This window comes from Boleophthalmus pectinirostris, unplaced genomic scaffold, assembly GCF_026225935.1.
Source record: "Boleophthalmus pectinirostris isolate CB_2022bp ecotype Guang Dong unplaced genomic scaffold, ASM2622593v1 HiC_scaffold_9, whole genome shotgun sequence".
Taxonomy (NCBI): Eukaryota; Metazoa; Chordata; class Actinopteri; order Gobiiformes; family Gobiidae; genus Boleophthalmus; species Boleophthalmus pectinirostris.
In genome coordinates, this window is record NW_026571541.1 from 10123047 (window position 1) to 10136316 (window position 13270).

At 36.7% G+C, this 13270-nt stretch overlaps 1 protein-coding gene across 1 annotated transcript; it reads right to left on the reverse strand.

The window, feature by feature from the left end:
• Positions 1-4171: 4171 nt before the first annotated feature.
• Positions 4172-11617, reverse strand: LOC110154563 (solute carrier family 25 member 36-A). The gene is made up of 3 exons (XM_055166997.1): positions 11463-11617; positions 10068-10354; positions 4172-9465 (listed from the first exon to the last, which is right to left on the reverse strand). Exons 2-3 carry the CDS (start codon positions 10333-10335, stop codon positions 9272-9274), a joined length of 462 nt encoding a protein of 153 aa, XP_055022972.1. The 5' UTR covers positions 10336-10354; positions 11463-11617; the 3' UTR covers positions 4172-9271.
• Positions 11618-13270: the final 1653 nt, after the last annotated feature.

The following is a 13270-nucleotide window of genomic DNA, read 5'->3' on the forward strand; positions in this document are numbered from 1 at the left end:
ATAAACTCCCAACACAGGGTGGAGGCAGTTTCATACCTTGCATACTTTTATACGGAGCATAAATATGATAAGTGCAGTTTTGGGGGAGAGGGGTGTAACCGTTTATTTTCGTGGGAGGAAAAGTGCAGCCTAGTGTTTTAGGGCAAAAAATAAAACAAAGAATGAGCAAATTCCATACGATTCCCGGATATTCAGTGTGGAGCAGGTTCGTAGTCACGCGTTTGGACAGTATGGCCTATCCGTGAGATAGTAAGCATATACTGTAGTAAGTAGTCAAGCCACAAAGGCATAAAAAGTAGAAAAAAGTGTCATCGTACAGAAAAGCAAAGTATATTATAAGTACTCTGTGTAGTACTCTGTATAAGTACTACACCATGAAAGTTTTCTGGACCATCTTGTCTCCATAAACACAAGCAGATGAAACCACCAGGGCATGTTACATATTAGATCTGCGGAGAGGCAACCCTACTCACAGAAAGAATGCATGTTTTTCAATGTATTTTCATTCATATGGAAGATTATAGCCAAAGGATCAATATTTCTTTGGAAACAAGCAGTAGGTGGCCCTCCTCCTGGTCAAATAAGCGTCAGGTTTGTGAGGATTCAAGCCCACTCAGAGTAATGATTCATGTTCTCAGTTCGCAATAAACTTAATCATTTTGGAAAACAATCAAAAAGCAAAAAGATGATTTATTTATTTTAGTCTACTCTTTAGCTAAAAAGTGACATACCGTGACTTTAAATAAACGCAAGTGAGATTTGCAGTTTGATGCCATATTGTAATAGCCTGATCCATCAGCCAGTTTCACTTCGTAGAAACCGTCTGACCTCAACGGTAGGCAGGTACTTTTTTATTTAACCAATCACTGCTATTTGTTCGTGACATATGTAATGCGCTGCTATCGGGGCTAACTGGTATATTAAGCTTTTCCCAAACCCCTTAGGAAGAAGAGCAATAACGTCTTTCCCCTTGATAAAATTCAACAAACATTTTCTTTGTTTCGCCTTTAAATCCTCGATCTCAGGAATCACGGACAATACTGAATATATGGCTCTTTGCTGATTGGCTGGGGTTTTTGCGAACCATCTAGTGTATTCCGATTCCTGACCTAGTCACTGGAGAGAAATGAAATTGAGCGGAGGCACTATGTGGCACCAGGCTGGCTAATATTGTAAAACATTCCATTGATTTCCGAGATAAACAAGTGGCTAGACAACCCACCATAAATTCACCAGAAAATCATATTCGCATACATTAGTTTACATTCTTAGATACTCTGGATACATTTTGTGACTTCCATGTCTCATTCTCTGGGAAGTGTGTACTCTGTGAGCACTTTAAGCTGGAAGTGAGTTTGGAGTTGGCTGAACTTCCTCTGCACTTGGCCTCTTGTTCATGTGTGATTCTGCAGTGAATGAGGTGTCCTTTACATCACCCAGACCTCTTCAACTCCCTACTTTCTGTCACGATTTGAGCAGGTTTAGAAAGACACTTTACTGACTGTCTTTTATTAGCAGTAAGATGTCTTTAAAGGTGCGCAGCTCAACTTACTACTGTTACTTATTTGTTTCCGTGGAGATGGTATTGCTTTGCCTGGAATGTTCCATGGCGTGACATTAAACATATCCAACTAGCATTTATTCATTATGGGTGTTTGTGTAACGTAGTGCTGTAACCTGCTTGTCTCACTTGGGATAGATAGCCTTAATCCATACTGTGAAACATTCTAGACAAAGTAATAATATTTCCATGGAAACAAGCAGGTGATGGACCATTCACTAAAAATGTTACGCAGTACACCTCTAAATCAGAGTAGAAAAATGTTGATAATACAGTTAGTGCTTGGTTGGCCTGTCTTCGTCTTGTCTTCGTTGTCTATAGCAGTAGGGTGTTGTGGTTGGGGAGTTGCAGAGTTAATTATGTATAAATATTAAATAATGCAAAGAAAAGTTATGCATTTTAATTGCTGTTTAGCTGAAGACTCAAGTAAAAGTGAAGAGAAGCGTGCAGGTGTTTTGTGGAATGAAGTTTACTCCCTTTAAAAGCTGCACTATGTTTAAAGTCTTATGCCTCCATAAAACTCTTGTGGCTTGGACTTGTGTGTTCCAAAGTATGACATTAAACCACTTGCAGTTACTCAATTAAAAGTGTTTTTATTGCTCAAAAATACCACCTGCTTTTCAGATTGCACCATTCATTTTGGTTTGTATCATCACTGTGTATTGTGGTTGATAAGTTTAGTTTCTTTCTATTTGAGTACTTTTTTTTTTTTTTTTTTTGAGTGTTTTTATCCGATCCTCTCTTCTCTGTAAAGTAAGACTACTTTGGCCTTGTCATTGTAAAGTGTGTTTCATATTAAAGCTGGGCGGTGACTCAAATTCATTTGATTAATTCTGTTTTTTTAATCGAGATTTTGAAAAACAACGAAACCGTGAAATCGAGGAATATTATGAAACAAGTTTATGCCTGATTTTCTTACTTGCAAAACAGGGTTATGCAATTGGGCTGTGCAATTGCAAATAGATATCTATACAAATGTAGTTTTACATTTTCAAATGTGATAAGAATTCAAATGTAAAGAGCTTCCCTTGTTTGAAAGACTACGTAGCAGTCTCTCTTCTGAGTTTGATTCAAATTGATTAGAAACAAAATCTTCCAGGGTGTGCAAAATCAAAAATCAAGATTACATTTTTGGCCATATCACCCAGCCTTATTTCATACATTTGCTAACTAAAGTAGTGGCATATACTGTCTTGGACAAAATGTGCAGTTTCATAAATTGGTCCAAATTGTTATTCTCAGATGTCATCCTTAGTGCCTCTGATCTCAGACACAGAGAGTCAGTACAGTGAATTTATTGCCATGAGTAATCCAAAATGTATGTTGCAAGCATGATCTTTGTATGTCAAATGTGCCAAAGTTACATTTAAAAATACTAGCACATTCTTTTAAAATAGATTCTCTGTTATGTATCTTCCCAGATGTTGGTTTGTTACTTTTGGCTAATCTTTACTGTTTTGCTTTTAAACACTTTATACTCAAATGTATTTACTGGCTTCCAAACACAATTTATAAAGCAACACGGGGCACAGAACATCAGATGAATGCTTGAAACTCATTTATCATCTTTATTTTCATACAATATTTTCATAGGAGCAGACCACACACTGTCAAGTATTTGGTCCAACACTGCCCCCTGGTGTGCACTACAGGGACAAACATTCAAACGTGCTGCTGTTATGATTATACTACTTTATTACTCTGGCTCTACACAAAACCAGCAGTGGATGAAGTACTCAGTTTTGTGACTTAAGTAAAAGTACAGACACAGGGGCAAAAAAAAGTCTAAAATAAAAGAAAAGTAAAAAGAAACCCATGAAAAAAACCTTCTTAAGTAATACAACAAAAGTACTTTAAAATGTCGTAGAAAGTATTTTACCAAGATTTTAGAATAATTAATCAAATGTAGTGATTTTGATTTTAAGAAATAGCTGATTTTAAGTGACTCAATCAATTTCTTAATTTTTCAAGCCGCTTTTGTGTTTTTGTGTGGCTATTTGGTTTGCTCAGAATTTCGATCAAGTAGTAGTTGGAGTAGAAAGTACAGATACATGCTCCCAAATGTAGTGAAGTAAAAGTAAAAAGTGTCCACAGTAAAAAAAAATGACTTAAATAAAGGACAGATACCTAAGTACTGTTCTTGTGTACTTCATTACCTTCCAACACTGCACAAAACACAGTCGTGTATAGATGTTACTATGAATAGTTGCTTTTAATGTTTAAAGCACAAGATTGATGCAAGTTCCTCCAACTAATGCTTATTTTGTGTCCTTGGGCAAGACACAAGTGTGCGATTTAACTATTCCTTTAATTTTTTTAGGCAGTTTTATTTGGTTTATCTGATGTTTGTACTCATTCCTTACAGCAAGCCGAAACAATGACACAAACAAAACATCTGACTTTGAAAGAAATCAAAATAGGCCCATGTATTATTATTATTATTTATTTGTTTGTTTGTTTTTGTTTATTTATTTATTTTGAAGATTTGTGGCTGTCAGAGGGATTGTTGCAGTTGACACTGATTCGAAGACATGTCTTTTGTCAGTCCACCCCAGGGCAGCTGTGGCCTTATAAGTCACAATTTAAAAAATAAACAAAAAAAGAAATCTATACTGTTTAAATACTTTATTGACTTGACAAAAACAGGAATCAGACGATGCATAGACAGAATAATTTGGCTTTTTAACAACATGGAGGAGAAATGGTCACGGAAAAAACACTTTCAAAATAAAAAATAAAAACAAACACTGAAGAACATTGTTGCTCATCCAAGTTCATGACAGAATGGAAATGGCTGCAGTTCACACAATGTCCACAAGTAGTTGCATTAATATTGAGTTCAGGAAAATTACCATATATAGTTTTTAAATATTATTGGATACATTCATCTATTTAGATCATGGATGTGACTAAAGAACTAAATTCATTTTTAAAGGAACACTCTGTAACTTTTCAGGTGAGGGTCAATCAGCAGTCTGTCTCCGTGGATATGTTACCACTTAATCTGGAATGTTCCACAGTATGAGATTAATTTGTTCTATCGGTCAAATCTGTGGAGAGGCAAGTCCCGTTTAAGAAAGCATGTTTACAAGACATTTTTAAAAACAATAAATAATAATAATGCCAAATAGTAGTAATAGGTGTAACGATATCCAAGTACGATACCGATCATGGTATGATATTTATTGCGATATTTTGTGGAGGCTAACAAAATTGCACTACTTTTTCCTCTTAAAATGCGTTGACAAGACTTAATCCAAAGAACTAAAACTTAAAAGTGCTTAGAACTGTTATTTCTTCATGTAGTCTGCTCTGAAATGATGCAAAGGATCATGGTCTATGTAGTTCCCTCTGTCTTTTTTTTGTTTTTGCTGCACCATAACTCTTAATTTAAGCAAAGAGACTCGTAATTCGCCATATTTTGTGATGGCCCACGATGTTATGGTGAGAACTTTGACGACACGATATCACGATATTTCGGTTATTGTGACATCCTTGACCGATAGACATGTTTAAAGCTATACTGCGTAACATTCCAGACAAAGCAATAACATATATAGCGACGAACATCAAAATAAAGTTACATGGTGTACCTTTAAGTCTAGTTTTGGCTCTGATCGAGTCTTTTGAGTTTGCACTGACTGAATTGTACTGAGCTTACAATATCGAAATACTGTTTAAACAAAAAAAAAATTGCAAAACTAAATTCCAAACTAGATTATTAGTAAGCAAGGTATTCAAGTGTATATCCTTCTCATTGTGTAACGCCATATGACTGTCAACCACTTGCATCAGGTACAATGAAACCCTGTTAAAACCATGAAAAAAACTATAACAAGTGCATTGATAAAACTAGAAAAACTACCAGAATATCGCTCTAGAATGTTAGTCGGGCTACTTCATTAACCAAGCTTTATGCATACTCTGCACAGAATACACCGCTAAGATACAGTTTGGTTTTCAATCATTTTCAAAGCCTGATAGTACACAAGTGAAAAGAAACACCAGCAAAACACAATGCAAAAAATACCTTAAAGATGCACTACGTAATTCCATCTGCTCGTCTCCATGGAGATATCATTGGTTGGCCTCTGAAGTTTCACAGTATGGCATTACCTGTCTACAATTTAATCAATGCACACGTACGACATTCATAAATTCGATCTGTAACTTGTAACGTCTTCAAGTTTAATGCCATAGAGTGGAGCATAGCAGGCAAGGCGATAACCATGGAAACCGGCAGGTGGTGGACCCTCAGTCACAGAAGTTACAGCGTGCACCTTTAAGATAATGAATGTATGAATGGAAAAAACAACAATTTTTAAAAGTTCAGAGTAGAGTTTTGATTTTTCAGGGCGTAAAAAGCATAGGTCTAAAACGAGGCAGCCTTTAATAGATTTTCAAGGTCATAAAATGCATGAAAAACAAAATGCTTAAAGCTTAAGTGCCATAGATGCGAACTGTTTGAAAATTCATTGCTAATTTTAGGAAGAAACGCCAGGAAATACTGGTTTTGACACGTTTAATTTGAGTGTGCGTGAACGGACAGCTTGTTTCTTGCATTTTTTCGGGATGATACATTTCCAAAGTAAACTCAAAAGATTGTGCTCGCCTCTGTAAGTCCTGGGCAGACGAGAAAACTTAAAGTAAAATAAAAAAAAAAAAAAAAAAAAGAGGAAGGAATAATTTGCAAAGGTGCTAAATAATTCAAAACAAAAACAAAAAACGGAAAACAAAAATGCACCCAGAAACGTCAAAACATAAAACAAGTGTTAAACAGCTGTGGTTCTCAAACTGAGGGACACGAACAACCAGTTTGCCGATAAGGTTTAGTTTAAATATTAAAGCTGTACTATGTAACTTTTTTGGTAGAGGGTAGACCTGTGTCGCTTGTGTCCATAAAGATACATAGTAAGTGTCAAATGTTCCAAAGTATGGCATTAAAATATAAACAGGTGACGATACTAGATCAAGTTACAAGTCAGATCTTTGGAGAAGCGACTCTACTCTAAATCACTTACAATTTAACACATTTGACAGATACATTTAATGCCATACTGTAAAAAGCAATGACATCTCCGTGGCGACAGCAGATCGTAAACTCCGAACCAGAAAAGCTACACGTTGCATCTTTAAAAACAGACCAGTTTTATTCCTGAATTGGTCCCATATTAGTTCCAGTGTAGTCTCAAATCAGGACCATTATTTAGTCCTGGTTCAGTTGAGGACTCAGGATCCTGGTTTAGTTACGGTTTAGGCCCGTTTAGTCCTGATATAAGCTCGGTGGGCAGGTTTTGGTTTGGTCTCTCTTTTTTTTTTTTTTTTTATTCTTTCTCTTAAATCCTGTATTGCTCATTGGTGAAATTCACAATTAAAAAAACTCAAACTCTGATGATTTTGAAGTTTGCAAAACAACCAGGTTAAAACAAAAAAAGTCAAAAACACATGGACTCACACATCTTTATAGAAAATATTTATATTAAAATGTAGGTATCTTTTTTTTTTATATGCATTGCGCTTTTCATTTCACAATTGGCTCTTTTAATATTGCAGTAGTCTGAGCCAAATCTATGTATTTACTGTCTTTTTGCTTAACAGGTCTGTGGGTAGGGACTCTTTAGAGGAATATATGTTTACAATAGGCTACGGCATTTCTACACTGCAAAAAATGACACTTACATTGGTTAAAATGACAGAAATTCAATACATTTCAATTGGCTTTAGTAGTTTTGAGCATAGTTTTGACATTATTTACTTTATTTGGCTTGTTTCTGTAAGAAATTATGAGTGGGGTTAATTACATTATAAATACATGGCTTTCAACCAATAGGATAAAATGTGTGATAAGAAAAATGCATTTAAACCAGGATATCTTAAAACAAGTCAAATACTCAGGAAATACCAGTAAATTCAGAAATCGAGTCTAGTTAAAGAGGGGATATTACACTTTTTTGACTTCTATCACCATTTTACCCTTTTGAAAATTCGCCAAAAATAACACAAGTTTAAGTCAGAACCCCTTCAGAGCGTTATCACAGCACAATCGGCGTGCATCCTGCTCATGAAACTACTGCACAATGGATCGGGTTTGTCAAGTTGTTGTATGCAGTTTTGTGTCATGTTTTTGTATATTTATGGAGAATTGTCGCATGGGAGCAGGGGTGACATAAAATTGTGGAACTGGATTGGACAGAATCTTACAGCTAACCGTAAATAGGGTTTGACTAGTGCCTTGGAGAGATCACTAAATTACTGAAACATGTAAAACTAAAACCTCTTCAAGCTTGTTTTGATGAATGGACGTTCTATAACATGGTAGAAAGCAAAAAGAAAAAAATTGCATGATACCCCCTCTTAAAGTCTAGATCAATATTTAGAATTTCAGCCATTTGAACTTTTAGAGGTTTTCATTTTGTGCAGTGTATGAGCTCAAGCACCATTACACCAGTGTACAACAATAGCAAAATATTCTAACTACAACATAGATACCCAATGGCTTCGCCTAGACACTTCCAACATTATATCTCTGTAATCTAAACTGAAGGCACATCTTTCAAGCTTTGTTTTAACGTCACAGTCTTCTTGAAAACCTGGACTTCTGCATGCAAGAGGAATAGGCGAGCTTAAGCAGAATATTCAAAACTATAGCTAAAAGGTGCAACACGGAACTTTTTTGGTAGAGGGTCTGTGCGTTAGACTCTATGGAATGTTTCACAATATGGCATTAAAGTTTTATCTTCGCGGAGACAAGCGAAATGCCAAAAAGTTCAATTTCAATTACAGATTTGGTAAGTAAGAAAGCATGTTTTTCAAGTTTTTTTGTAATTTTCTGTAATTGAATAAGTGTAAGATACGTAAGTTTAATGACATACAGTGAAACATTCAAGGCAAAACAAAAGCAACCCCATGAAACCTCCATCAAAAAAGTTGACCTTGAAAGGAAAAGCCAGTAATTTCAATAGTTTATTTAGCAGTTTAAGGCCAGGATGTGTCATTTATTCAGCCTTGTTAGTTCTGTTAGGGTAAATATACATACTGCATTGTAGCATCTACTTGAATGCAAACCTCCAACTAGGTACTTCTGACCAAAAAAGTTCCTTGCTCAAGGGTTCCTGGGCGCTGCACTGCAGTCGCCCACTGCTCCTGACAGTCTGAAACCCCAGACCGGCGGCATTGAAATATGGGTCAAACGCAGAGAACAAATTATTGTACTTTCTATACTTCACTTTAGACACGGTTGCGTTCAAGTTGTACAGTTTGACGTCACGGGCCTATATAACTCTATGGGAGATTTACTGCTATTGAAATAAATATCCAAACTTATCATTTCGCAGATATTAACCAGAAACCAGGTCAACAAATCTGCAAACAGACAGTGAAACAGTAAATTTCACCACAGAATTCCAGCCTGTCCACCAGCTCTACTGTAAAATATAGGAATTTCAAACACAACCTTTGTAAGTATTGTAAGCCAAAGGTGGAACAAAAATAGACTTGAACACGGTAGATTTCCTGTTGTCGCATTCACCCACAACACATAACCCTCTGTATCACTTTAAAACACAGAATTCTCCCAACCATTCATTAACAGTTTTCATGTGCGTCTTCATGTAATAGAGGGGTCAGTCTTAAAGCTGGGTGCAGTAGCCCGTTAGTCTCTTCCACGTCGTACGGAGGGGAGGTAACACACAGTCTAAAAGGGAAGACGTTTTATCCGTTGAGGAGATAGACCACGAACTCGTAGGTGCACATCATGATGGCGGTGTTGGGGATCTGTCGGACCAGGTGGGTGGTGAGGCCTCGGTACAGCGCCCTATAGCCCTCCTCTTTGGGGACTGTGGTTAGAGTCTGGAAGAAGGAGCGATACTTGGTGCCCTCCTCGCGTAGCCTCGTCCGGATCACTTCTGCAGACACAAAAAGTGGAAAGGTTGTTTAAAAGTTGCGCTATCAAAGTTTTCTTAAAGGTCACTTGTTCACTTTTCTGTTGGAGAGTTGCCACTTGCTCGTCTCCATGTGATGCTATTGCTTCGACTGGATGGCATTAAATTTATCCAGTGCATTTATTCAATTATAGATGGTGTAGATCAGTTTAATGCCCTATAGTGGAACGTACTGGGCAAAGCAATAACTAATAATTTCCCTGGAGACAAGCAGATAATGACCCTCCTCCAGAAATGTTGATATTGTGCCACTTTTGGACTTTATTTGGAAGATTTTTTGTCCAAATGAATCACTAACTAAATCTAACACTTTTGAGCTCACTAAACAAAAAATTTTCCCAAAATGTAACTTGCAAGGCTGAGGGATTTCTTTATAATAGTCATTGCTACTTCCTGTAATTTTCAACTTTTATTTTTTAAGTTTTCTTCACAAACTGCCACTTGAATGATGCAAAATGATAAATATTTACCATAGCCACCCAATGAAGTAATAACATGAAAACCTATATACATTTTAAATACAGCTAAAATGGTACAGAAGGTAGAAAACGTCTCCCTCGTCTCACCGTGAGGATAAGCTAAGGTGGTGGCACAGGTTTTGGAAGTTGCCGCGGCGAGCATCATTCCCACAAAGTCGGAGGCGTCTTTGGAGGCGTCCTCGTCTTCGTCCATGGGCTGAGCTTTGGCCTCCAGCAGCTTCCTCTTGATGCTCTCGTAGATCACAAAGTGGATCACAGTCTCTGAGATGCCCGCGTACGACGCAGACATGCCCCTGTAGAAGCCCCTCAGGCCGTCCGCCTGGTACACGCGACGCACACACTCGAACGCGTTCATACGCCGCTCGCCACGGTTCCTGCAACAAATGGAATTTTAGAAACACAAAAGATATTATATTGTTTACAAGTCTAACGTATTATTTTACAAGGCTGCACTGTGTAACTTCTCTGATGGAGGGTACGCCATCTGCTCGTCTCCATGGTGATGTCATTGCTGGGCCTGGATGTTCCACAGTATGGCATTAAACAAATATATCTTGAATTTATTAGTTCACAGGTGTTTTTATTTCTCAAAACTATCACAAAAACATGTATTCTTACTGTAAGCAAGTCTAAGTATCTCCACAGCTCTGATGCGGCCTGCTTGTCGCCATGGAGACACTTCAATTAAATGCCATACTATTGCCATTTCAGGAAAAAACAATAACATTTACTGTATATGGAGTCAAATATGTGGCAGATTACCAGAAAAGTGACATAGTGCACCTTTAATTAATTGAATTGTAACTGAACAAGAGCTCATAGTTTCAAATCATGAATGATCATCTTGGAACTTTAATATACAGATCTAGAGCCAATCCTCTGTCAATAAAGGTGTAGTTTTAAGACATTGGTAGAATAAATAAAATGTCTTAAACCCTATTTGCATGGGATTAGTATTACCTGTGGAATTTTGGTGGTTTCATGGCCATGTCTGTAATTTATAAAAGTAAAGATTTTGCCACAAATTACCTACTATACTTCGCCAAACACAGACGTCTGGTCGTCCCGTCGAATCTGCATCTCTTTCAATCTATGTCAGTGTCAGTAAAATAAGAATAATTTACAGACTTCGCAAATTACCGCCCCAGCTCTATGTTATTGCAGCATTCATATGGGATAAGCAAATTACCAGACGTCCCCAGGTTGTACTTATCCCAGGTGAATAAGGCTTTAAATACATATGATAATAATTCTGTGTGATTGGTTTACTTTTAATAACAATCTATAGAATATATATTTTCTTTTCAAGTCCAAGAGCAATAATATTTGAGAGTAGGCTAAAATGTAAACTGATAATTAAATAGAATCACAACATTTGTTAACCCATACGTTTCCAGAAGTATGAATAATTGCAAGTAGAATGTTTGTTGTTATTGTAGCTTTTGATCTTTCTACAATAATCAGAAGAATATCGTCCCTCACCTTGCATCGAGCTGCAGTCGAGTCTTAATGAGCCAGATGGGGTTAGTGGCCGTGATGGCTGTGAAACCTGCACAGAGGGAAACAACATTTAAACATACAAATCCGGTATATAGGATAACTCCAAAATAGAAGTCTTCAAAACTTTTCAGATGAGTACTCCCACTGCAAAACCGAATTTAAAAAGGCGCAACATGTGTTTAATCAGTTATTATCCGATTTGTGCGTGTGTTATGAGACCTAAAATATTCGCTTCTCAATTTAAAATGCATTAAATACATTGTGAAAATGGTGTAATTATATTTTGGAACAATCTTGAATAGTACATCTGTTACCCAATAACAAATAAGCCAAGCCCAGTGTAATAAACTCTAGATTACATAACATACTGAAATCACCATGTTATCTTTTAATTCAAAGGACACTCAAAGGGATGGATGACATTCAATTCTGTTTTTGATTAGAGAACATTATTATATAACGTTATGATTTTGCATTAAACTTTAAACTTTTCACAATAAGTTGAGGATATATTTGACCTTCCTAGTACCACCAGAGTTAATCCAGGTCTAGACTAGGGCTGAAAAAGATCTAAAATAGGTCTTGACAATTGCTACTAGTTCTAAAGAAGGACTAGGCCAAAAAAAGAACACAAATGTAGATTCACAAGGGTCAGATTACAAGTCCGTACAAAATACAGCCGTTATGTAATTCACCTCTATTAGTTTTAAGTCCAAGAAATGACCTATATTTCAACATAAGCCAGTTGGCCAGAGCTTCACAGTCCGTTTATTCCCCGTAAGCTCTGTTGGTACAAGTATCATGTATCTTGAATGTACCACTTGCACAATGATCAGCTTGGGGCCTTCAGTGATAGGGCCACAGCCAGTCCTGTGTCAGTGAAAGAATGTGAGCACAGACTTTGGTGGAGTAAAATAAGACTATCATTAAACTAGTCAAAGGTACAGCATGTAACTTTCTGAAGGGGGCACTGGCGAGTCGCCTGCATGATTCCATGGAAAGAGAAAGTGAAAATTATATTTAAGAACCTTTGCCATGGAGGCAGATGCACATTATGTAACTGTGGAGGAGTATAACCAAAGGAACATTATTTGGCCCTACTCTTGGCCAAATAAGTAGGGATACACTGTTCTGACACTGGTATTGGATATCGGCTTCCAAATATCGGTTCAGGCAATATCTTGGTTGGGCATATAAATGGATGTAATTTACTGATCATAGTCAGCCAAGAAAGAAGTTTGAATTTTTATTTATACAGAGTTGTTCTGTAATCACTTAGGTGTTAAATAACAACTACATAACACATTTGGATCACTTTTGTCTTGTTTTATTTTAAATTTAAAAGAAATCAATTCTGTTTTCAGTCTCTGCACTGGTATCAGATATCAGGAATCAGACTTAAAGCTATAGTATTGAAATTGGTATCGGAACTGTAAAAAAAAAAAAGCTGGATCGTGGCATCCCTACAAATGAGTCAGGTTTGTGGAAATCCAAGCACGCTCACAGCTTCTACATTTTAAATGCAATAAAAACATCTAAATCATGAAAAAAACATGATTCTATTTTATTTGGCTAAAAAGGTTATGTACTGTGACTTCAAGTTTGAAAACCATGTTCATTTGATTTGCTTTGATAAAGATAATTACAGTTGTTACTTCGTCCACGCCCTACTATGAAAGGTTAACCAGTTCATGGAGTGACCTATATTTGAACATCAGCCAATTGCGCAATCCTTTTATTATTAGCTCCGTTGCTACTAGTATATATATACTTGAACGTGCCACAGCGCG

Bases quoted from the DNA above. Each gene is read 5' to 3' on its own strand.
- LOC110154563 (XM_055166997.1), bottom strand. From the start codon at position 10,335: ATGAACGCGTTCGAGTGTGTGCGTCGCGTGTACCAGGCGGACGGCCTG. The intron at 9,466-10,067 runs GTGAGACGAGGG...TTGTGTCTGCAG, and splicing joins CACCTTAGCTTATCCTCACG to AAGTGATCCGGACGAGGCTA.